The sequence below is a fragment of the Coregonus lavaretus genome, assembly GCF_964263955.1.
Source record: "Coregonus lavaretus genome assembly, chromosome: 8".
Lineage (NCBI taxonomy): Eukaryota > Metazoa > Chordata > Actinopteri > Salmoniformes > Salmonidae > Coregonus > Coregonus lavaretus.
Window position 1 is genome coordinate 39,492,129 of NC_139995.1, and position 26,890 is coordinate 39,519,018.

General features: G+C 43.5%; 1 protein-coding gene across 1 annotated transcript; it reads left to right on the top strand.

The window, feature by feature from the left end:
• On the top strand, positions 1-26,730 carry eif4enif1 (eukaryotic translation initiation factor 4E nuclear import factor 1). The gene is made up of 19 exons (XM_084167999.1): positions 1-291; positions 1,255-1,406; positions 1,504-1,577; positions 1,708-1,835; positions 2,064-2,359; positions 2,659-2,857; positions 3,672-3,844; positions 4,489-4,627; positions 5,058-5,237; positions 5,651-5,994; positions 6,899-6,979; positions 8,633-8,834; positions 9,037-9,143; positions 18,856-18,995; positions 19,201-19,282; positions 19,562-19,688; positions 24,220-24,555; positions 25,034-25,210; positions 25,488-26,730. The coding sequence occupies exons 2-19, from the start codon at positions 1,314-1,316 to the stop codon at positions 25,685-25,687; spliced, it is 3,078 nt and encodes a 1,025-aa protein (XP_084024125.1). The 5' UTR covers positions 1-291; positions 1,255-1,313; the 3' UTR covers positions 25,688-26,730.
• The last annotated feature ends 160 nt before the right edge of the window (positions 26,731-26,890 follow it).

Sequence of the window (26,890 nt, forward strand, 5' to 3'; positions counted from 1 at the left end):
GGATTCGTTCCGAACTAAGCAGTGATGAGAGCAAAATCGCTGCTACGACGAAACATAGAACGAAGAGAAGTCTACTACGACAATATAAGACGCCAGTATACTGTTGGATTTGTGTTCGTAGAAATATCACGGGTGTTGCCTCTTTGATGAAATAACTACCCTAGCTAGTTAGAAAAACTTGCACTTATTGGAAGGCTTTATCCCCAGCTAGCTAGCTGGCTAACTAGCCATAGAGCTAGGTTAGCTAGCTAGCTAACATCTGTCGGCTTCATACGGTTTCTAAACATAATTGTAAGTGAATGGTTACCTTTTACATGTATAATTATCTGGAACTTATGCAGAGTGACTTATGTTGGCGTGTTTGTTTGATTAATGTTACTTGACTATGTACTCGGCGTTTTATCAATTGAATTGGTGAACACTAACGCGTTAGTTGGGTAACTTAGCTATCAAATTATCCCACAACAAGTCGGCGTTCAGGCTAGCTAGCTCAATTTAACAACGTTTGGCATCTAAGTATACTAACTAGTTGGCCAGCTACATAACTAGCGTTAGTTAGCTACCAAGTAAACCAAACACAACACCAACGGTCGTGTAACTGAACTAACTAGGTAACTAGCTAACGTTTAGCTAATTGTTAGCCATTCATCGAATATTTGATGCAGCTAACTAATTAGCTACACATTTTAGCTAGTGAGTCAGCTTACATTTGCCTAACTCTTAGTGATTTAGTAATTTAGCTGGCTACTTCCAGTTGATTGATAGTGTGTCAACTTTCAATTATCTAGCTTGCTAACTAATGATCGCCAATTTCCTAGCTTGCCAACGTAATTTGGCTACCTAATTACATTTACATCATTTAGGCTACGCTCTTATCAGAGCGACTTACAAATTGGTGATTGCCGTCATTAGCTCGCTTGGGAAGGTTAATCGCCACCTGGCTGTGCCGTTCAGGTATGGATGGATGACTTGTTGCCAGACCTGCTTAGTTTGGCAAGTTGGTCGAGAGTCGGATTTTATCACCAGGCCACGTCGAATATCTAGCGTTAATGTGCTAGGAAAGGGATGTATCTTTGCGTGCTACTTTTTTATATTTTCTCGAAATTACTACACAAGAATATCAGTCTTTATTCAGACTTTTTCAGTAGTGGCATCCTCGCCAATATAGAATTCACTTTTAGGGTTATGAATTGTAAACTTTTGGTAGGTAGGCCTGTGTGGGTTATGTCATAACAGTATGTCATTTTTTAACAGGTACACTATTAAGATCTTAAAACAGAAGCTATACATTCGTTTGGCCCCCTGAAATAGTCATGGAAAAGGATGCTTGTGTAGAGGTGCAGGAGAATGGCGACACAGAGGTGGTCAAGGAATCAACAGGACCATCCCCTTACAGATACACCAAGGTAATTTGGAAATGCATGGCTAGTATAAATCGATAGCTGCGCACCTTTGTGGAGTGTTTCATGGACTTGGGTTAACATAATCTTTCTCTTCTTACAGGAGGAGCTTTTGGAGATAAAATATTTCCCAATCTCTAATGAAAGGCCAGACTGTCTTTTGGAAAAATTTGACAGGTGAGCGTTTTTACATTGTCATACTTTGGAATAATTTGATGCACTACAACACTTTGTAGTTCTATGCCAACTGTTGAGTTGGTCCCTCTGGTTTAACAGTGATTTTTATTTTTTTGGGTGGGGGGCACAGTGATGGTGTGTGGGACCCTGAGAAGTGGCATGCCTCGCTGTACCCCACCTCAGAGTGCAGCTCTCCTGTGGATGGATATAAGAAGGACTTTGTGGACGATAGGATCCCTCTGAAACGTAGAATTGCAGGTAAATGAGCAATGTAGTATATCATTTTCATAGTTGATATTCAAATGACAGTGGCATGCACTTATTTAAATCGTACTCAATAAGGGTTTGAGGGTTTTTTGAGCTCAAATTTGTACAGCTGTCCTTAGAAGCGCCACCTTGCTTACACTTACTGTTCTTTGTAAAATAAACCGTGAAGCATTATTGTAAATGTTGAATGCTAACTGTTTCTTGTGATGCTGTTCTCAGATCCCCGCGAGCGACTAAAGGAGGATGACCTGGATGTGGTGCTCAGCCCCCAGCGTCGTAGCTTCGGAGGGGGGTGTGTGGGCAACGCTTTGCCTGCACCCACCCGCCGCCCTGTCAGCCCCCTGGAGAATAAGGAGAATGAGAGTCTCCGACTGGGTGGGGCGCGGCGCATCGGCAGTGGGCGCATCATGGCGGCGCGAGGCTTTGAGAGGGAAAGGGAGATGGGGAGGGAGAGGGAACCCCGCGTGGAGAAGGAGCGAGAACGGGAGCGGGACTTTAAGGATAAGAGGTTCAGGGTTAGTGTCTTATCTGCTGCTTCCTGATCTGCATTCAATTCAAACAACCATTTGTCCCTTTAGGGCCATTCTATCTGCATGTACCGACACACAAAATATATATTTATTGTGCTTCAATGGGAGGCTTACTTCTTGCAGTAATCAATCTAAATGACACTCGTCAGGAGCTGTGTACACATTCCACTCTTTCCTCTCTTTAAATATATCACATGGTATTTAGCAGCATGTTAGATTCGGTGTATACCAGTGTTTGTTTTTCAAGTTTTTTTTTATCTGAGTTCTTCCGTTCTTTCCTGCAGCGAGACTTTGGGGACAAGCGTGTGTTCAGTGAGAGGAGAAGGAATGACGCGTATGTGGAGGAGGAGCCTGAGTGGTTCTCAGGGGGCCCGACCAGCCAATCGGAGACCATAGAGCTCATTGGCTTTGATGACAAGATCCTGGAGGAGGACAAGCGCAGACCCAAACGCTCCAGGAAGAGGACAGACTCTGTGAGAGAAGGCAAGTCATGCTGCATCAAATCACCATTGGAGCTCATGGGAGTTGGTGTTCCCCAAAAAGGATGTCTGGTGGCATTGGTTTACAGCAAGGATGTCAAACATACGGCCTGGGTGCAATCCGGCCTGCGGGTGGCTTGAGTTTTTAAAACAAACTCTATGTACTTTAAAATGACTAAAACCAAATCAAAACTGTGTAGAAAGGGTAATGGACCTACATTCATACAATTTCTTGACTGTGTCAGCACCCTAATAATCACTGAAATGGAAGCTAGACAGTCAAGGAGCATAGGACATTTCAAAAATATAGATAGATGGAGGACTTATTTTATTTTGTCAGCCAATAAGTATATCACATTTTCAGTGCGGCCCTCTGGACTTCGTTGAAGACCGACTGCTGCCCCCGGGGCAAAATGAGTTTGACATCCCTGGTTCACAGTTTTATGGATGTAATGCATTGCTATTTTATTTTGAGTAGTGGTGTATTTCGTTTCTACTAATGGCCACTGAAGTGATAAACAAAGTTTATTAATATGCACTTGGTAGCGTTTCTTACAGTTTTATAATGTATATCATAAATGTGATTTGTTTTTTGGGCTCCAAAAACATGTGCTGTGGGTGATCAGTGTAAAGCGATGTCATTTTTAATTTTTAGGGGGTAGATCAGGTTTAATATTGCAGATTGTAGCTTCCATCAATGTAATTGTCTGATGTAACTTTACATGAAAAGCTATCAGATTATCTTAAAGCCAGCAAGCTACCCTGAAAGTCTGTTTGCACTGTGTTTATTCATTGGCGTGTTTCATTAATGTGTTCAGCAGTGGAATGTAACGGTGGGCTAGCAGAGGAGCACGAGCAGGTGGTGAGGGATTCTCACTCTACAGCAGACCAGGAGGTCCCACACCCAGAGGTCCTACCAGAGCAGACATCAGGAGACTTTGACTTCAATGAGTTCTTCAACCTGGAGAAGACCATGCCAGGACTGGCCTCTGTAAGTCCTGGGTAGCACTGCATGTTTAAGGTGTGTGCTTGGGGGCTATAAGGTGTGCACTGTGCTGGATGTCCAGTAATGTGTTGTACGTCAACTCTAAATGCACTACGCATTGGTCTGTAGTTGGCTACACTTGGTCTTCTCATACACTGAAGGTTAGTTGTTTCATGGCTTTATCGCCTGGGACTGTCCTTTGCCTGTTTGGATGGGTGATGGTGGTATTGTCATCCTGTCAAGGACATCGTACTTTCTAAAAGGTTTTCTTGCTGTATTATTTTTATTTTTTATTTTCCAGTCAATGGTTGTTGTAAGGACCAACCGGTTTCTCCAGTGTGGTGGTTTTGTTAGGTTTGTCTAATGCAAATGTATGCCCATCTGTTGCAGTTTATTACGTCACTTATTAGAATACCTTGCAAATGATTGGTGAAGGAAGCTCATTGCCCTATTTTATAGATATGGGATAGGGAAATAAAGCACAGATTCAATGAATGAAGGGTACAATACTTTCAAAGCACTGACAAAAAGCCCAAGTGTGCAGATGGACAGAGCCCTAAATGTAAGTGCCACCTCACACCCACCCTTTAGCAGTCTGCCACTGTGGACCACCAGCTTGCCTCTGACCGGCCCCTGTCCCTATGTTGCAGATGATAGAGGATGTTCTGGGGGAGGGCCCTGTGTCGGCTAGCCGTTTCAGCCAGTGGTTCTCCAGTAACCTGAGTCCTTCAGGCAGCCGCTCCTCCAGCCTGCGCTCCACCCCCCACGAGGAGCTGGAGAGATTGGCCGGTAAGGAATGGACACACTGGTATTCCAGCCCCAGATCTGTTTGCTGTCTTGCCAACTCCTATGGTCATTGGCATGACAGTGACCATAGGATTTGGCAAGACTGCACAAACAGATCTGGGACCAGGCTAGCACAGAGGCTGCTGTGCTGGAGAACATCTAGAATTCATCCTCACAAGCATAAACCCTTTTATGGCCTCCTTAGTTATGATGCCTTCTGTTCAATTTTATTAGAAAAACATAATTGCACAACAATATGAAATGTAATGCTTTTTTTACATGTTGAGGACTACCACACATAAAATCACATATTTGTTCTGGCCACAGATTAAGCCTAGTCCTGAACTAAACACGACTAAACCTCATTTTTGTCCAGGAAACTGCCCCCTGTTGTCAATTTGGGAAATTAATTGTTTACCCCTCCATCCCTCAGGGCTGGACCCCCGCTGCACATCCCCTAGCCAGGGGGGCCCTGTCCCCTACTTCACACCCATCCAGTCAGTGGAGCGCAGGGACAAGGTGGACATCCTGGAGCTGTTACACAAGGCCAAGATAGACTTGAAACCCCTCCTCTCCAGCCTCAACGTCAACAAGCAACGGCTACAGCAGAGCAGTGAGTCATCCTTCACATAACCAGTACCTAAATTCCACCATGTCAACTACACCAGCTGCAAGTCTACTACAAAATGTGTCTACGCAGGTCCCGTGTAGCTCAGTTGGTAGAGCATGGCGTTTGCAACGCCAGGGTTGTGGGTTCGATTCCCAGTATGAATTTTATTTTTAAAAAATGTATGCACTCACTAACTGTAAGTCGCTCTGGATAAGAGTGTCTGCTAAATGACTAAAATGTAAATGTTAAAATGGTTAGGTTCTGTGGCTAGTTCAATGTTTTAAAAGTGAGACTGGTAATTTGTTAGAGGGTGCCTGTCATATTTTCCCTCATAGTCTTGAGTGATGGTTCATAGGTTTTGGTGCATTAGCATGATATGTGCATATTTACATTGCCCGTCTGTGTCTTGTCCCCAGCTCACTCGGGCATAGTTCTCTCTCTGGAGGAGGTAGAGGGGGGGCTGAAGGGGCTGAAAGTGGGCTCTGAGCTGCACCAACAGCAGCACCACCAGACGCCTCGAAAGGCCCAACAAAATCAGCAGCAGGGAGGCATCGTCGGCGGAGGCAGCACCAGCAGTGGCACGCCCTTCATGGCTGAGCACCTGGAGCAGGCTCTAACAGGCGGTGTAGGCCCCAGTGCAGGGCCCTCTTGTTCACGGGCCAGAGACCCTGACATGTCAGCCTTCAACAAGTTGGTTAGCAGCATGAAGGCAAGTGGAACTCTGCCCAGCCATCCCAAAGACAACCAAGTGAACAGCAATGTAAGTGTGCCGCTCTCGGCTAATGTGTTTAAAAAGCACTGACTGTCCTGTTGGCATGCTGCCGCTCAGGTCAAGCTGGATGTTTAAGCCCTAACTGCTTTGAGCTGCTTCAGGTAACTTTGAGTCCGGTAAACTGACCCATGTATGTGTTGCTGTGAGTGTGGCCTTTTACATTCCATGTAAGTGCTACATGCAGGTTTTCAAAAGCAAATGATGCATGAAAAGCTAACATCCTAACCATTAAATCGAACCACCAAAGTCAGTACGTCTAGAAACGTGATGGACAAATTCGTATAGTAAAGTTCGAAGACTTCCTCTTTTGAAGGGTTGTTCTGGATTCACTTAAACTCACATGACAATCAAAGGATTGCATACAGATTTTCTTTACATTAACCCTTAACATTATCCTTCATATCAAATTAGACTGGATTATCATTGTCCTGTTACATTTGGGGTTTTGTGCCCTGGTGAATGTATGTCACTTAGGTCTATGGGCATGGAGGTATATCTACATTCAGGACTATTTCATTGCATCTGGCTGAGCCATATTATGCTCTTCTCTATCCCAATGGGCAAATGTTCAGATCTGACGATCAATTAATGTTGCTTTTTGGTTAATCTGTCAAGACCTATATGCTACAATGTTAGAATTGTCACGTCATTAAGAGGTTGTAATGTCATCCAATGGAATATTGTGATTGTTACATACAAGACATCAGTCATTTCTAGTATTTAGACATTTGACATTGTAAAAATGGGATGTCTAACACAAACTATTAACCAACGTTAATTGGTCTGATGCATAATATGTATGCAACTGAAAATGCCCAGTGGGATGGGTTTTAAAAGCATGTCCACTACCAAGACTGCTGTCTTATTGCACCTTCTTCCACCCCTTTTACAGCTCAATCAGCCTGCAAACCCTGCTGTAGTGCCCCTGCCTGAAGCCACAGTGCCTGCCCCACAGCACAAGAACATATTCCAGGTGTGGTTTGGGACTAGCTTGTGTGTGGGACTCAAGCTTTTAAGTAGTATTGATATTTTTTTCTTTTATTTGTGGCTATTTTTAATGTACACTGCTCAAAAAAATAAAGGGAACACTAAAATAACACATCCTAGATCTGAATGAATGAAATAATCTTATTAAATACTTTTTTCTTTACATAGTTGAATGTGCTGACAACAAAATCACACACAAATTATCAATGGAAATCAAATTTATCAACCCATGGAGGTCTGGATTTGGAGTCACCCTCAAAATTAAAGTGGAAAACCACGCTACAGGCTGATCCAACTTTGATGTAATGTCCTTAAAACAAGTCAAAATGAGGCTCAGTAGTGTGCGTGGCCTCCACCTGCCTGTATGACCTCCCTACAACGCCTGGGCATGCTCCTGATGAGGTGGCGGATGGTCTCCTGAGGGATCTCCTCCCAGACCTGGACTAAAGCATCCGCCAACTCCTGGACAGTCTGTGGTGCAACGTGGTGTTGGTGGATGGAGCGAGACATGATGTGCTCAATTGGATTCAGGTCTGGGGAACGGGCGGGCCAGTCCATAGCATCAATGCCTTCCTTTTGCAGGAACTGCTGACACACTCCAGCCACATGAGGTCTAGCATTGTCTTGCATTAGGAGGAACCCAGGGCCAACCGCACCAGCATATGGTCTCACAAGGGGTCTGAGGATCTCATCTCAGTACCTAATGGCAGTCAGGCTACCTCTGGCGAGCACATGGAGGGCTGTGCGGCCCCCCAAAGAAATGCCACTCCACACCATGACTGACCCGCCACCAAACCGGTCATGCTGAAGGATGTTGCAGGCAGCAGAACGTTCTCCACGGCGTCTCCAGACTCTGTCACGTGCTCAGTGTGAACCTGCTTTCATCTGTGAAGAGCACAGGGCGCCAGTGGCGAATTTGCCAATCTTGGTGTTCTCTGGCAAATGCCAAACGTCCTGCACGGTGTTGGGCTGTAAGCACAACCCCCACCTGTGGACGTCGGGCCCTCATACCACCCTCATGGAGTCTGTTTCTGACCGTTTGAGCAGACACATGCACATTTGTGGCCTGCTGGAGGTCATTTTGCAGGGCTCTGGCAGTGCTCCTCCTGCTCCTCCTTGCACAAAGGCGGAGGTAGCAGTCCTGCTGCTGGGTTGTTGCCCTCCTACGGCCTCCTCCACGTCTCCTGATGTACTGGCCTGTCTCCTGGTAGCGCCTCCATGCTCTGGACACTACGCTGACAGACACAGCAAACCTTCTTGCCACAGCTCGCATTGATGTGCCATCCTGGATGAGGTGCACTACCTGAGCAACTTGTGTGGGTTGTAGACTCCGTCTCATGCTACCACTAGAGTGAAAGCACCGCCAGCATTCAAAAGTGACCAAAACATCAGCCAGGAAGCATAGGAACTGAGAAGTGGTCTGTGGTCACCACCTGCAAAACCAGTCCTTTATTGGGGGTGTCTTGCTAATTTTTTTGAGCAGTGTATTCATTTTTTTAAATTGTTGAGTTTGATAGTAAGCTGTAGCATGAAAGGATGGCATTATTTTGTTTAGGAATAGGGGACTGTCCCTGATTAGTGCTGGTGTTATGTCGTCTGTGTTGGTCCTGTCTGAGCAGGGTGTGTGTAACTGTTACAGGAGCTTCTGGGTGCACAGGGACCTCCCCGTAGAGGCTCCCCTACCCTCCTCCATAGCCTGCTAGGCAGCCCCAACGCCCCTCCACCCCCTGGCCCTGGTCCTCAACACAGCCTGCTACAGCACAGGGGGCCCTCACCTCCACTCTTCCCACAGAGGGCTCCCTCACCTGACTACTTCCATGGACGCATGCAACCTCCTGCCGGTAAACATTACACTAATGTGGAAGCAAAGACTAGGTCGTGTTCATTAGGGCACAATGAAAACAAATGTTTTTTATTGGAGAAGTTCATATAGGCTCTACCCCCCCCCCCCCCCCCCCCCCCCCCCCTGCTTTTCTTCCATTTGGTGCCTAATGAATACAAGGTGTGTGATTGAGCGGCTGATTTTGTCTCGTGGTGTTTCAGGGTACCCTGTTGGTCCACAGCCCATGATGGGGGAGCAGTTCCCAGAGATGCATAGATCCTTCAGCCCTGGTCCTGGACATGGACCCACCCTACAACAGCAACAACAGGTCAGAGATACTCTTGTCTATCAAATTGCCCAATGATGGGTAGGGCCAGGACGATACTAGTATCTCGACACTCGTTTGTATCGTGGCAAGGAAACAAAACTGAAGTAACTTCTTTAGGAAAACAGCCCTAATATTGGAAACAAAAATTGTCATCCAGAGTCACCTTTTATTTTCAAAGCTATAGCACACTTTTACATACAGCAGGTTTTAAAGGACCAAAAGTCTGATTCGTGTTTTCCTTTTTGTCATGGGAAAACTAAGACAATACTGGTATCGTCCCGGCCCTAATTTTGGGACAGTAATGCTTTTCTGAATTAGGGCTGGGTGACATAGAATTTGTTTTAGCGCAAAATTCAAAATGCCTGTATCACAAGAATCAAGGTTTTTATTTTTTTATGAACGTTTGGCCACTTGTTCTCACGTCTTGTCTCCTTGTGTGTCCCTTGCCACTCACAACAACTAAGATGAAAGATAACTTCTTCCTGTCTGATAACAAGCAGTTTCAACTTGCTATTTTAGGTTTGGTCGAACAGAATAGGTCATATAGACATCGAAACAACACTGTAATATAGGAGAACTTAAACTTTCTAAATGATACCCTTTTTTTATGTCTCAACTCTCAAAACGGCGAGCAGACCCTACTAAAACGGGAGTATTAACAAATGTATTCTGGGAAATTAAAGCTCTGTTTCTAGGGATGTAACTGTTCACCGATACGCATCGGTCCCCGATTTTAAAATGTTTAAGATGGGACCGCATCAGTCCGGACTCCAAACTGATCCAAATGTAGCATGCATCGATCAGAAAATCGATTCAAACGTTACGAATCGCCGATTTCACAAGCATTTATTTTGCTCATATTACTTTCTACCTTCTGAAAATACCTAATATTTTAATCTGATAGTGGGGTGGTAAATGCCTATTCTCCCTTATGGCTCAAATTAGGTGCCCACAGTACATGCGCCACACACAGCTCAGACAGATCCTCCAGCTCATGAGCTCCATCAGAAGCAGATTTTTATTTAGAGTGGAAAATGAGTGTTTATGCAACAAATGTTAGTGTATCGAAACTAATCTCTTCGATCTGTTCTTGAATTGCACTGACTCATTTCAGACTAAAGTGTACCGTTCCTGCATCGTATCGGAGCCCTTGTATCTTGATCAGCCATATGGCTGGTGGGTGGAGCTATAGGAAGACTGGCTCATTGTAATGGCTGGAATGGAATAGTCAAACGTGGCTTCCATATGTTTGACACCGTTCCATGATTCCAGCCATTAGAATGAGCCCGTCCTCCTATAGCTCCTCCCACAAGCCTCCTTCTGCTCTAGATTCGTATCGAATAGTCTTAAAAGGGATATATATATATATATATATCAGTTTCTGACTCAAGCAGCATTGCGGTACCACGTAGCAGCATTTTGCCACATACTGTTACCTGCTAGCTGTAGTCTGTTTTTATAAATGTGCAATGAGTAGGGCTGGTTACTATTACTGGCAGTCATGAGTCAGAATTCTAGGTGACCATTGAGTCACAGTAATCTCCTCTTATGCACTCTGGACATGCGTTGGTAGTACACAACTCGCTAAACTCTACCATAAGCCTGGTAGAGTTTATGCATAGGCGTATGAGCCCAAGCCCTCTAAAAAACCTGAATTAAAATGATTGTGCATTATACAATACATAGCCTGCCGCATATTAAACTGATTTAAGATGTCTTTGGTACATTCGTCTAGCATATACTCAAATTAAACAAATTAGAGTAGTCTCCTTTTTGAGATTATTATTATTATTATTATTATTATTATTATAATACATACTGGATGGACTGCTTACCTTATGCTACGCTCCAAACATTCTATTCATGAGTCTGGGAGAGAACGTATAGGCCTAGGCGATGCTGTTGGTTCATTCAACTGGTAGAGCACGGCGCTTGTAACGCCAAGGTAGTGGGTTCGATCCCCGGGACCACCCATACACAAAAATGTATGCACGCATGACTGTAAGTCGCTTTGGATAAAAGCGTCTGCTAAATGGCATATTATATTATTATTATTATTATATTGATTGTGCCTACAATTATAGTGAATTTATACTTTCATAATTAATAGGCTGACACATTACCTTTTTGCTACAGAATATCTCACCACCTTGCGTTTCCATCTCTTTCCTTCCTCCAGCGGGCAGAGAGCGGGCCTGTCAACAGTTTAATGAAATGTTTCGTTGTGAAAACATGTTACCATCGATGTCCGAACAGATTTCACTAGATTTCCCAAATTAAGCACTGGGTAAATGCAGGAACAGGGTTGGTGAGCCAATGGCATACAGAGTTTGAGCGGAATATCACCTGTAGCACAGAGAGACGCTGCATGCTCCTCAAACATTGGTTGACGCTGTGGAGTGAAATAATGGGAGTAGCCTGAAAAACGAACCAGCGGGAAAGCGGCCTATTGGAGTGCATATGGATGACATGCCTCTTTCCCCTGCCCCTGTTCCTTCCCATTTGATTATGGGCCGTTCTAAACTAATTTTACATATTAGTAAAGACAAGATTTACATTTAGAATGGTGGAAATATGATTACTTGATGAGAACAGCTGTGCAGCCTTGGGCAAAGAACAGAGCACAAGCTTTTTTTTTGTTGCTACTTTCTCATATAGTCTCATGCAGCCCATATGTTTTGATTTCTAAGACATTCTAAGGATTGTATCATTCACAACTAAAGTTCCCAAATAACTCTAAATCTAGCATAGAGGACATGTTTCAAATTATCATTTTTACGCTCAACCTAGCCACTTCATATGCACACTCGCTCCGGAATGGGAAAAATATCCTTACTATAAAATAATGGCATGGGACTTATAAGCATATCTTGTCTGCTAAAAATGAACAAGCCTATGGCAGATGATATGCAGTAAGCCAACTCATATTCTGTTCTTCTGAAATTAATGTTCTTCAGATCTTTCTTTAGACCTGCCTAAAATAAATAATGGATTTGTGACTGTATATTAAATTGATTTATTCAACTATATCTTGATATTCCAAAGGCGCGCATCAGCGGCTTGTATGCAGGAGGCCTGGAGATGCTAAAAGTGTTTATGTTAATTAACGGTCAATTACGTGAGAACGGCAGGCTTTTGCATGACCGCCACAGCCCTAGCAATGAGCATAAAAATATGCCTTTGTATAAGGAATTGGTAACTCGTTCTCATTCTGAGAAATAAGCATCTTATCCAGGTAGGCTACTAGATTTCAATATCTAAAAGTGGACAGGCTAGCATGCTGTGCAGTTGGAGACGTACAGGACAGTGTGTTAATAACATTTAAACTGTACTACCTAGGAATGTTAATGGTTAGTCGCTGAAATTGTGCATTTGGAAAGTATACAGATCCCTTGACTTTTTCTACATTTTATGTTACAGCCTTATTCTAAAAGTTATTTATTTTTTATCAATCTACACACTATCCCATAATGACAAAGCGAAAAAACAGTATTTATTTGACATTTTAGCATATTTATTTTAAAAAACATTTACATAAGTATTCAGACCCTTTGCAATGAGACTCGAAATTGAGCTCCGGTGCGTCCTGTTTTCATTGACTCCAATCAAGTTGTAGATACATCAAGGATGATCAATCTGTGGTAAATTCAATTGATTGGACATGATTTGGAAAGGCACACACCTGTTTATAAAAGGTCCCACAGTTGACAGTAAATGTCAGAGCAAAAACCAAGCCATGAGGTCGAAGGAATTGTCCATAGAGCTCCGAGACATGATTGTGTCGAGGCACAGATCTGGGGAAGGGTACCAAAACATTTCTGCAGCATTGAAGGTCCCCAAGAACACAGTGGCCTCCATCATTCTTAAATGGAAGACGTTTGGAACCACCAGGACTCTTCCTAGAGCTGGCCGCCCAGCCAAACTGAGCAATCTGGGGAGAAGGGCCTTGGTCAGGGAGGTGACTAAGAACCCGATGGTCACTCTAACAGAGCTCCAGAGTTCCTCTGTGGAGATGGGAGAACCTTCCAGAAGAACAACCATCTCTGCAGCACTCCACCAATCAGGACTTTATGGTAGTGGCTAGATGGAAGCCACTCCTCAGTAAAAGGCACATGACCGCCTGCTTGGAGTTTGCCAAAAGGCACCTAAAGACTCTGACCATGAGAAACAAGATTCTCTGGTCTGATGAAACCAAGATTGAACTCTTTGGCCTGAATGCAAAGCGTAATGTCTGGAGGAAACCTGTCACCATCCCTACGGTGAAGCAAGGTGGTGGCAGCATCATGCTGTGGTGATGTTTTTCAGCGGCATGGACTGGGAGACTAGTCAGGATCGAGGGAAAGATGAACAGAGCAAAGTACAGAGATCCTTGATGAAAACCTGCTCCGGACCTCAGACGGGGGCGAAGGTTCACCTTCCAACAGGACAACGACTCTAAGCACACAGCCAAGACAACGCAGGAGTGGCTTCGGGACAATTCTCTGAATGTCCTTGAGTGGCCCAGCCAGAGCCCGGACTTGAACCCGATCGAACATCACTGGAGAGACCTGAAAATAGCTGTGCAGCAACGCTCCCCATCCAAGCTGACAGAGCTTATGAGGATCTGCAGAGAAGAATGGGAGAAACTCCCGAAATACAGGTGTGCCAAGCTTGTAGCGTCATACCCAAGAAGAATTGAGGCTGTAATCGCTGCCTGTGAGTTTCTCTGGCATCAAGTAATTCAGTATGCAAGAAGATACTTAAACCCTTACATGGAGAGTTGATTGAAAGTATTTAATATTGCGGTACCGGGTTCACATAGCAAAGGGAACGTGGATGGCCCATTGCTATCTGAACTCCCTGAACAAAGGAAATCTCTCACCTTTTATATACTTGTTTGCAAGCTAATTCTATCCAACTGTTGCCAACCATTATTGAGTGTCACTCCTCACCAGAATAGGATCACCCTATACAGTATCGTGTTGCACCCTAGTCAGGATATTCCATCACGTACTCCTCCTAAGATTAGCACCAGTGGCCCCCCAGCTATCTTGGGCCGCATACCTTCTGGCACCCACCAGTGACAGAAATAAATACATGGAATGTCCTCATCCTCCAAATCCTAATGCAGCTCACAATATTTAAAACATTAACTAATCCTGTATAAAATGCATAATATCACTGCCAAAGGTGGTTCAACAAAGTACTGAGTAAAGTGTGTGAATACTTATGTAATTGTGATTTTATATTTATTGTAAATTTTTAAATGTGCAAAAATGTCTAAGCCTCTTTTTGCTTTGTCATTATGGGGTATTCTGTGTAGATTGACGGAGAAAAAAAACAATCAATTTTAAAATACGGCTGTAACGTAACAAAGTGGGAAAAGTCAAGGGGTCTGAATACTAATTTGCATACTTTTGTGGAATTAAATTGGCACGAATGTATTTTCTTTAGTCGTCATGCATCTTTATTTATCGCACAGCATACAGAGCCTAGTTTGAGGAGCGGAATAGCCTACTACCTGTCAGACAGCGCGAGAGTAGCTCCTCGAAGTCTGTAGGCTACTGGTGTGAAACCTGCTTTTGTAAGCCCAGTCATTGCTCAACAAATAACACGCAATTTAATTTAGAGTTGTTAACTTTGGTGGCCACGATTTTTAAAAGGCGCTATTTTTATTTCTCAATCTCAACTCATAATTAAAGCGCGCCTCCCATTCGGGTGTATAGGGTATAGCCTGCCTACCGTTGACTATCAGCATGTCACCCACCACTTTATTGTGAGCTTGAGGCAGTATAATTGTTTGAAACCTGAGTGTTTTACTTTACTTATTGAGGCATATCTTACCTTGCTTCAAAGTAGCCTTGCGAAAATCCATCCATAGAAACGTGGAGGCAATTATGCCATTAACCAGCATTCCTCTCCTGTTCTATTGGTTTTTATATCAACTTTCTTTCCTTGTCCAGAAGCCAAAGGCACAATCCTAGTCATATTAGCAACCCATTGTAGTTGTTGCTATTAGATTTCTAACAGATTTTAATCTCACAGCTGCTCGCATTAGGTTTAGGACAGTCTTTTTTGCGAATTACATTTTGACTAATGTTTTGAAAATGACTTAGCTGCTTCATTACAGGAGTTGCATGTTCAATAATAGGTTATAGGCTTTTGAACTGTAAGACGATAGGCTTGCTATTGTTGCATGTTTCCATTAAGCTCTTAATGAAAAATGTCTGGTCCTTGTATGCTTGCATAGTATCCGCAGAAGAGGCAAAGCGAGAGGTTTCACTCTCGCCAACATCTGTCCAAAATAAGCCCAATACATTTCTATGGGCTGACTCCTGTTAGTTCTTTGTGCAGGCCAGTCAAGTTCTTCCACACTGATCTCGACAAACGATTTCAGTATTAACCCATCTTTTTGCATGGGGGCATTGTCATGCTGAAAGAGGTCCCGTGTAACTCAGTTGGTAGAGCATGGCATTTGCAACGGCAGGGTTGTGGGTTTGTTTCCCACGGGGAACCAGTATGAAAAAAATAAATAAAAATGAACTCACTCTGGATAAGAGCGTCTGCTAAATGACTAAAATGTAAAATGAAAGGGCCTTTCCCAAACTGTTGCCACAAAGTTGGAAGCACAGAAATGTCTAGAATGTCATTGTATGCTGTAGTGTTAGATTTCCCTTCCCTGGAACAAAGGGGCCTAGCCCAAACCATGAAACTGCCCCAGACCATTATTCGTCCTCCACCAGACTTTACAGTTGGCACTGCATTGGGGCAGGTAGCGTTCTCCTGGCATCCGCCAAACCCAGATGTCTGTCGGACTGCCAGATGGTGAAGTGTGATTCATCACTCCCAGAGAATGCGTTTCCACTGCTCCAGAGTCCAATGACGGCAAGCTTTACACCACTCCAGCCGACGCTTGGCTTTGCGTATGGTGATCTTAGACTTGTGTGCGGCTGTTTGGCCATAGAAACCCATTTCATGAAGCTCCAGACTAACAGTTATTGTGCTGAAGTTGCTTCCAGATGCAGTTTGGCACTGTATTGAGTGTTGCAACCGAGGACAGACAGTTTTTAAGCGCTATGCTCTTCAGAACACGGCGGTCCTGTTCTGTGAGCTTGTGTGGCCTACCACTTCACAGCTGAGCCGTTGTTGTTCCTAGATGTTTCCACTTCACAATAACAGCACTTACAGTTGACTGGGGCAGCTCTAGCAGGGCAGACATTTGACGAACTGACTAGTTGGAAAGGTGGCATCCTATGATGCTGCCACGTTGAAAGTCGCTGAGCTCTTCAGTAAGGCCATTCTACTGCCAATGTTTGTCTATGGATATTGCATGGCTGTGTGCTCGATTTTATACACCCGTCAGCAACTAGTGTGGCTGAAATAGCCGAATCCACTAATTTGAAGGGGTGTCCACACACTTGTGTGTGTGTGTGTAGATAGATATTAGTTCAAGTCGGAAGTTTTCATACACTTAGGTTGGAGTCATTAAAACTTGTTTTTCAACTACTCCACAAATTTCTTTTAACATATACTTTTGGCAAGTCGGTTAGGACATCTACTTTGTGCATGACACAAGTAATCTTTCCAACAATTGTTTACAGACAGATTATTTCACTTATAATTCACTGTATCACAATTCCAGTGGGTCAGAAGTTTACATACACTAAGTTGACTGTGCCTTTAAACAGCTTGGAAAATTCCAGAAAATGACGTCATGGCTTTAGAAGCTTCTGATAGGCTAATTGACATCATTTGAGTCAATTGGAGGTGTACCTGTGGATGTATTTCAAGGCCTACCTTCAAACTCAGTGCCTATTTGCTTGACATCATGGGAAAATCAAAAGAAATCAGCCAAGACCTCAGGGAAAAAAATTGTAGACCTCCACAAGTCTGGTTCATCCTTGGGAGCAATTTCCAAACGCCTGAAGGTACCACGTTCATCTGTACAAACAATAGTGCGCAAGTATAAACACCATTGGACCATGCAGCTGTCATACCGCTCAGGAAGGAGATGCGTTCTGTCTCCTAGAGATGAACGTACTTTGGTGTGAAAAGTGCAAATCAATCCCAGAACAACAGCAAAGGACATTGTGAAGATGCTGGAGGAAACGGGGACAAAAGTATCTATATCCACAGTAAAACGAGTCCTATATCGACATAACCTATAAGGCCGCTCAGCTTGGAAGAAGCCATTGCTCCAAAACTGCAATAAAAAAGCCAGACTACGGTTTGAAACTGCACATGGGGACAAATATTGTACTTTTTGGAGAAATGTCCTCTGGTCTGATGAAACAAAAATAGAACTGTTTGTCCATAATGACCATCGTTATGTTTGGAGGAAAAAGGTGGCAGCTTGCAAGCCGAAGAACACCATCCCAACCGTGAAGAACGGGGGTGGCAGCATCATGCTGTGGGGGTGCTTTGCTGCAGGAGGGACTGGTGCACTTCACAAAATAGATGGCATCATGAGGAAGGAAAATTATGTGGATATATTGAAGCAACATCTCAAGACATCAGTCAGGAAGTTAAAGCTTGGTCGCAAATGGGTCTTCCAAATGGTCAATAACCCCAAGCATACTTCCAAAGTTGTGGCAAAATGGCTTAAGGACAACAAAGTCATGGTATTGGAGTGGCCATCACAAAGCCCTGACCTCAATCCTATAGAACATTTGTGGGCAGAACTGAAAAAGATGGTGCGAGCAAGGAGTCCTACAAACCTGACTCAGTTACACCAGCTCTGTCAGGAGGAATGGGCCAAAATTCACCCAACTTATTGTGGGAAGCTTGTGGAAGGCTACCTGAAACGTTTGACCCAAGTTAAATAATTTAAAGGTAATGCTACCAAATACTAATTGAGTGTATGTAAACTTCTGACCCACTGGGAATGTGATGAAAGAAATAAAAGCTGAAATAAATCATTCTCTACTATTATTCTGACATTTCACATTCTTAAAATAAAGTGGTGATCCTAACTGACCTAAGACAGGGAATTTTTACTAGGATTAAATGTCATTGGATAACTGAGTTTTAAAGGTGTATGTAAACTTCCAACTTCAAGTGTGTGTGTGTGTGTGTGTGTGTGTGTATAATAACTATTGAAGTAAACTTGGATTTACATGTGTGGTTCTCCTACTACGACTCGGGAAAACATGCAGTTTGAGGCTACAGATTTAAATGTTATGATGAACTTCACAAGGTGGTGAAAGTGCACAGTGAGTTTGATGCTCCTTTCCAGTAAGTATCGAGGGTCTTATTCTGGTGACATGATTGATCCTTGGCTGCCGTTTGACAAATTCTTGCTCTTATCCATAATCATCTCATGTAGGCTATCCTACTCACACTGTATCTGCCAGCTGTTGGCTAGAGCACACATGCCAAGACCAGTGGGCACATTTGCTATTTAACGTGACAGTTTTTGTGAGACAACTATTGGTAGAGTTGAAAATGTGATGGAAACATATTGAACTTTTAGATTTTTATTCTGTACATGAAAATGTACGTGGAAAGTACATTTTATGGGCACTACGTCAGTTTGGTGGAAACACCACTGGTGGGGAAAAATTATATTTTTTTCACACAGATTTTAGAGTATTCACGTAAATCTGTCACAAATTGGATGGAAACCTAGCTATTGTCTTGGTAATCTAACAATTACGGCATGCTAACTGCAACCTTTTGAGAGGAGTGTAAGGAAAAACTGGTGGTAGATTAATGCTTTCTTCTCTGGCTCCAGATGAGGGTACTGTCTATGGCTGAAGACCAGCCTGACCTGGAGGCTCTGATCATCCAGCAGGACCTTGCTCTCCATCCCCACCACGCCTTCCAGACAGGTTACAACAAAATGCCTCAGAACAAGGCCTATCAACACCACAGGTGACTTTCACTTGTAGCTTTTAAGCAGGGATTGAACTATACAATGACTTGGGGGTGCCCAACATTCAACTTTTGCAATTATTGGGGGACATTGCAATTTCTAGTCTTATGGGAGGCCCTTGATTTGTTATAGGGGTTTCTATCCCTCCTGTAATTCCAACCTTGGTTTCAAGTATCAATTGTGTGTACTGCGTGTGTTCTCCAGACAACCCAGGATGAACCGATCCCCTGGTCCAGGCCCTCATCCTGCAGGCAGAAACTCCCCTGGCAACACTGTCACCAGCATGGTACGTTGAAAGGTTGTCTGGGTCGTATTCTAATGAATGTGACCCTGTTAAATCCCTCCACAGAGTCAAACAACATAGTGGTTTCAGGAAATAAGTGCTTATTTGTTGAACTGCCTGTTCAACTCTTCCCCTCCTATGCACAGTAGATTAAAAAATATATAATTTGATGCATTGTAACCACAATTTTCTACCAACTGTCTGGTTTGTTACATGTTACCTTTTTAATGCCCTCCTATAACTCAAAGTAATTTTAACTACTGGTGCTTGTCTGTTGTACAGCTGTCACCATCTTTCGTGCCCACATCTGTGATCCGTAAGATGTACGAGACAAAAGAGAAGAGTCGAGATGAGCCAGGTGGTCGTCCAGACAGCAAGGAGGGTCACTCCCAAGGACACTCTCAAGAGGGTATGTTCAAACTGCTGTTTCTTGTATGTATTTAAAATGTTTTGTCAATTTTAGCTTTGCATGTCATTAAAATGGTTATCTTTTGTGCCTGCAACTCGGTGCAACAATTTCGACCTGTTTAAGGTTTTTAGAAACATCTGTTTAAGGGAATACTTTAGTTCCCCTAATCGTGACATTTCAACTGAACATGTAGGTTGCTCACCTGCACATACTCTGACTCCTTTTAGAAGTAAGAGTTATTTTGTACCTCCAGCCAATCGCAATCACTCTATTGAGACCATATTGCAGACTTGTTGAAAAATATGTTGGTAATCTCCTTAAGAACAAACAGGAGTACAGTGAGGGGAAAAAAGTATTTGATCCCCTGCTGATTTTGAGTTTGCCCACAGACAAAGAAATGATCAGTCTATAATTTTAATGGTAGGTTTATTTCAACAGTGAGAGACAGAATAACAACAACAAAAAAATGTCAAAAATGTTATAAATTGATTTGCATTTTAATGAGGGAAATAAGTATTTGACCCCTCTACAAAACATGACTTAGTACTTGGTGGCAAAACCCTTGTTGGCAATCACAGAGGTCAGACGTTTCTTGTAGTTGGCCACCAGGTTTGCACACATCTCAGGAGGGATTTTGTCCCACTCCTCTTTGCAGATCTTCTCCAAGTCATTAAGGTTTTGAGGCTGACGTTTGGCAACTAACCTTCAGCTCCCTCCACAGATTTTCTATGGGATTAAGGTCTGGAGACTGGCTAGGCCACTCCAGGACCTTAATGTGCTTCTTCTTGAGCCACTCTTTTGTTGCCTTGACCGTGTGTTTTGGGTCATTGTCATGCTGGAATACCCATCCACGACCCATTTTCAATGCCCTGGCTGAGGGAAGGAGGTTCTCACCCAAGATTTGACGGTACATGGCCCCGTCCATCGTCCCTTTGATGCGGTGAAGTTGTCCTGTCCCCTTAGCAGAAAAACACCCCCAAAGCATAATGTTTCCACCTCCATGTTTGACGGCGGGGATGGTGTTCTTGGGGTCATAGGCAGCATTCCTCCTCCTCCAAACACGGCGAGTTGAGTTGATGCCAAAGAGCTCAATTTTGGTCTCATCTGACCACAACACTTTCACCCAGTTCTCCTCTGAATCATTCAGATGTTCATTGGCAAACTTCAGACGTGCATATATATGTGCTTTCTTGAGCAGGGGGACCTTGCGGGCGCTGCAGGATTTCAGTCCTTCACGGCGTAGTGTGTTACCAATTGTTTTCTTGGTGACTATGGTCCCAGTTGCCTTGATCATTGACAAGATCCTCCCGTGTAGTTCTGGGCTGATTCCTCACCGTTCTCATGATCATTGCAACTCCACGAGGTGAGATCTTGCATGGAGCCCCAGGCCGAGGGAGATTGACAGTTATTTTGTGTTTCTTCCATTTGCGAATAATCGCACCAACTGTTGTCACCTTCTCACCAAGCTGCTTGGCGAAGGTCTTGTAGCCCATTCCAGCCTTGTGTAGGTCTACAATCTAGTCCCTGACATCCTTGGAGAGCTCTTTGGTCTTGGCCATGGTGGAGAGTTTGGAGTCTGATTGCTTCTGTGGACAGGTGTCTTTTATACAGGTAACAAACTGAGATTAGGAGCACTCCCTTTAAGAGTGTGCTCCTAATCTCAGCTCGTTACCTGTATAAAAGACACCTGGGAGCCAGAAATCTTTCTGATTGAGAGGGGGTCAAATACTTATTTCCCTCATTAAAATGCAAATCAATTTATAACATTTTTGACATGGGTTTTTCTGGATTTTCTTTTGTTATTCTGTCTCTCACTGTTCAAATAAACCTACCATTAAAATTAGACTGATAATTTCTTTGTCAGTGACCAAACATACAAAATCAGCAGGGGATCAAATACTTTCTTCCCGCACTGTACATATCTTTCCATAATTTACCTAAGGATAAAAAACAAGCTTTGCTTGATTTACAATGCGATACGTCAGTCCTTACCCACCCTGCTGATAAGGGTGGTTCGGTTGTACTCATGGATAGGACAGTTTATGTAAATGAGTGTCATAGACAACTGCTTGACAACACCTTTTACGAGAAACTCAGAAGTGACCCCACTTCCCAATTTCAGAACAGATGGGTATTTTAAGTTCTGGTCAAATAACCAAAAAAGAACACGACTTTTTGGCTATTCAACACCCTAAAATTGCCACTTTCTATACTTTGCCGAAATTACACAAGAATGTTACAAAACCTCCAGGGCGCCCTATTGTAGAGTGAATTGATGCAGTAATGGCCCCTTTATCTATTTTTGTTTACTTTTTTTATTAGACCACTAGCAGAACAGCTCCCCTCCTTTGTAAAGGACATCAGCAGTATGATCTTTATCATTGAATCTCTTGATCCTCTCCCTGATAATACCTTGTTTGTTACTTGATGTTGAGTCGTTATACACAAATATTCCACACGAGGGCGGTATGGAAGCATGGAACATTTTCTTCTACAACGTGACCCTAATGAACTACCTTCCAGTGCATGCATTATAATATTGGCTGAAATAGTACTCACAAACTACTTCATGTTTCTAAATGATTTCTTTATTCAGACTAAGGGTACTGCTATGGGATCCCCTATGGCTCCTAACTATGCTCATTTGTATGTGGGTTACATGGAGAAACAGTCAATTTTCAATCCTCAAATTATTTGGAAACTGTACATTTTATATTTTTGTTGTATGGAGGGGTGATTCAAAACAGCTCCAGGCATTCCATGCTTTTCTTAACTCTTGTTCTGAGCACCTGAGACTTACTATGCAATCTGACACATGTCAAATCAGTTTCCTTGATCTTCTGATTTTGTGTGAGGATAATGTTCTATACACTGATCTTTACAGGAAACCTACTGATCGTAACAGTTTGAGGGCTGATAGTTGTCACCCGCTTCCCTTGAAAAACAGTTTGCCCTACAGCCAATTCTGTCGATTTCAAAAGAATTTGCAAAAAACTCTGATTTCAACAGAAATATATGGCTGAGACACAAAGAAAATTCAAGGGGGGGGGGGGGGGTACTAAAATGGTCAGATTAAAACTGCCATTGAGAAAATTCTAAACAAATCGAGACATTCTCCTTCAAGGATAGTCTCGCAGAAAGAAGCATTCTTGTGTTCTAACTACACTCTATTCAAAGTGCTCTGAACAAATTAAGGGAATCGTTCACAAACATTGGCACATTCTAAGATCCGATGACCGTATCGGTAATGTGTTTTCGGACCCTCCCTTGGTCATATTCTCGCGAGGCAGAAATCTCAGATCAAGTGGTAAACTCTGATTTACCACTCCAAAATATCCCTGCACAACGTCTAGTTGCGCCTCTACCGGATGGAAACTACAAGTGTAATGGCTGTGCTCAATGCAATTGCACTTACAAATGTAGATCCTTCAAACAGGGAAACAGATCCCAGTCCAAGGTGTTATCACGTGCTCCACTAAGGCAGTTATTTATCTTATAACTTGTCCTTGTGGTAAAGATTATGTGGGTAAAACAAAGCTCGAATTAAAAGTATGAATCTCGGAGCATTGTAGCACCATTTAGGTCCTCTGTAGCTCAGCTGGTAGAGCACGGCGCTTGTAACGCCAAGGTAGTGGGTTCGATCCCCGGGACCACCCATACACAAAAATGTATGCACGCATGACTGTAAGTCGCTTTGGATAAAAGCGTCTGCTAAATGGCATATTATATTATTATATTATAAAAACTTGACACCCAGTCGCGGCCCACTTTTTGGAAGCGACCCACTCGATTTTGTCCCTTTTTTATATCGGCATCGAACATGTCACCCTCCCTCAGAGAGGGGGTGACCTCGACAACTTATTGTTGAAACGAGAGGGTGCCTGGATCTTTAATTTAAAGACCCTTGCTCCCTTTCGGTCTCAACCTAGACTTTGATCTGAAGCCATTCTTGTGATTATTGTGATTTTGCTATTCATTGTAAATGTTTGTAGGCCTATGTAGCCAAATTGTATTTATGATCGTATGCGATCCATTCATGTTTTTTGTATGTTCTGTTTATATGTGAATTAACCAATGATATCAGGCCACACCCGGCCATGATTACAGACACGTGTGTGTCCTTTGACACTATATAAACTAGTGACCCGCAGTGTTTGTCATTATACCCTGAAGACTGCTTGTCTGTCGAAACGTTGGTTATTAAATTATTGCATCTGAGCTCCTAGAGTGTGCGGCTCTCCTTTTCTTTTTCAAGTGTTCTACTCCGTTAGTCAGCACCTCGCCTAAATAGGTGTGCGTTTCTTTTGCCTCAAAATGTGCACGTCAGTAATGACATTGTTTGGGAAATCGACTGAAGGCGATCTGGGGCTTGTATTTTTTTTACACAGGCACAATAAAAAATAAAAACACATGGTAATGAACTAGTTCTCTGGTCAGGTGGATGAATGCCCTCATCTCTGCGTTTAACTTGTCTAATGTTGTTCCTGGTCCTGTCTTGTCTAATGTAGTGTTTGTGCTCTTGTGTCGTTAGACAGTAGCTCTCCCAGCTCCTTCCTGGATGGGATGGATGGTAGTGGTTCTCAGTCTGGAGGGGTGAAGGCCTGCTCCACCCCCCTGTCCTCCCACTCCCAGGCTCGCCAGCACGCCAATGACCACCAGGAGCGACCTAGGCCAGGCTCCGCCGGGCACCACACCCCCACCCTGGTGTCCCCCAGGTCTGCCTCTCCCTTCCCCCGCCCAATCTACCCGGTACCGCTGCTATCCCATGGCCATGTGCCCATGGTGCGCCCCCCTCCGCCCCAGCTCCACCCCAGCGTGCTGCAGAGGATGCTGCCACAGCAGCTTGGCCCTGCACTGATGCAGGCAGGTTAGTACTGGTCCACTCTTGATTACATTGTATGTGTTTGAAACTGATCTACAAATCATAGTTCTTTCCAAATAACTAGTCATTTTGTGATCAATTAGTGATTCTGTGCCTCGTTTACGTAAACAAGCTAATTGCCTATGCTAAGCCAGGGGTTCTCAAAGTGGGGTCCTACCGGGGTTCCGTAGCCAGATCTCAAAATGTATTTGACTTACATTACATTTTTTATGAATATTAACAGCTTAAACAAAATAATTAGTGAAGGGATATATGAAATAAATTGAGGGTGTAATACAATTTCATATTATTAATCTACAATTTGTTCTTAACCCTGGGCAACATGGGCCTGGGAGGCTCATGGGGATATTGGTATCCACAGTGCTCCATCAATTATACACTTTTCAACCTAATACTTATTGTACTCTGAGGTGGATGGAAATGACTGATTGCTGAGGCTCTCATTGAAATCTCTCCATCCTAGGCATATTTCCACAGCATGTTGACCTCTCACAGCTTCAGGGGTTGCCCCCTGCCGTACTCGGACAACCCCTCTACCCCCTAGGAGCGACAGGACACCCTCTCTTTCTTCCCAGAGCCAGCAATCACATGCAGCTAGCACTCATGCAGCAGCAACTCCAGCAGCAACAACAGAGACCAAGTGAGTGACATTTTCTGGTCAGTCTGTCATTGTTATTATTCAACAAGTTCAACAAACGTAACTTTAACCTATCTTGCATATGTTGTACTAATGTTCATGCACAGTCTAAAAGATGCAGGGAGATGAGGGCACCTCAGTCTGGGCACTTTTTTTATTTTTTTATTTAACCTTTATTTAACCAGGTAAGCCAGTTAATGTATCCATCTTAATGACATGGGTTTGCCAATGTTCCTCATGGCCTTCACTGACAAAATTTCATTCTCTCTCCTTCTGTCAGTGCATCCAACAGTCCCAGGCCACCAGTCACAGAACCACGCCCCTCATCGGACTAACCACTCCCAGCGACGTGGGGGTAGCCCTCCTGGTGTGGAGGGAGCTGGCCTCGCCAAGTGGTTTGGCTCAGACGTGCTGCAGCAGCCCCTTCCTTCCATGCCTGCTAAAGTCATAAGTGTAGATGAACTGGAGTTTGGGCCCTGAGAAGTTTCATACAACCAGAATGATGGATAAAGCAAGACTTAATTTTTTCCCCTCCCTTCACCTCCCCATTAGTGAAAATGTGATCTTTAATTTCTAAGACTCACAGATCCTGGAGAACGAACAGTACGTGTCCATGTTTTGTCTTAAGCCTTGAAGTCACTGGTAGCGTATTGGCCTAAACTAAAAGAAAGGGAAGGATAAGTTGTGGAAGACTTTTCTTTTCTGCAGCTTATTTGTTTTTGGGTATTTTTGTATGATCTGTTTTTTGCAATAAAGATTAAGTAACGTATAAGCCCAAAACTGTATAGACTGTGGGAATGGATCTTACTCTTCTCCCTGTACATATTTTTTTTTTTTGGTAAGGGGAAGGTTGTATCCTGCTGTCAAGTGATTACTGCCGCAGTCAGATGGAGTAGCCGCCAAGCGAAGCAAGGGTAGTCACGTCATGTCCTGGTAGTTTTATTCCCCCCGCTTCCCCATGGATTTGAACTGCACTGAGAAAGGGGCTAATGCAAGTTCAATATCCATGTTTGATTGTGGAGTTGTCCTGAGTGTTCCCTTCAAAATATGTCCTCCCTATGGCTGGGTCAGTCGGTGTCCCTGCCTGCCCTCCGTCTGGAGAGGTGGCTGGTGTGTTACAGGAAGCCCCCAGGGGGAGCAGCAAGTGCTGGTTGTGCCTTTCGTGCTCTGTGACTCTCAATTTTTCTTTGTGATTCCTTGCATCCTATCCAGTCTCTCGGCTCCTTTTCAACGGTATTGGTCTAAGGTCCCTCCCCTCGGAACTTCTTCTCCAATGTGTTTTGAAAAGGGAGAGAGGATGTAAGGAAAGTTGTTTCAAGAGAGCCCACAGCTTTTTTTTAAGTTTTTTTTTTTTACTGCAGCCCCCTCACGCCCCTCCCCTCCTCCAGTCACTGGAAAAGAAGCACTGCTCTGAATCATGTTATCATATTTTTTTTGTGGGGTTGGTAAAGATTCAGTTTATGGTGATGTGCTATTAAGTTAAAAGCACAAATAGAATTAATAAATAATGTTCAATAAAGTTCACAACTTGCTTTGTTTTTTTATTTGTAAGAATTGTTGATCTAAGATTGAAGACTTAAAACATATGCCATTTGAAAATGCAAGATATTGTGCTGCGTATTTGGAATAATGAGTTGCTCGGTATTTCATTCGTGGGGTTGCCTGATTTGTTAAAGCAGACAG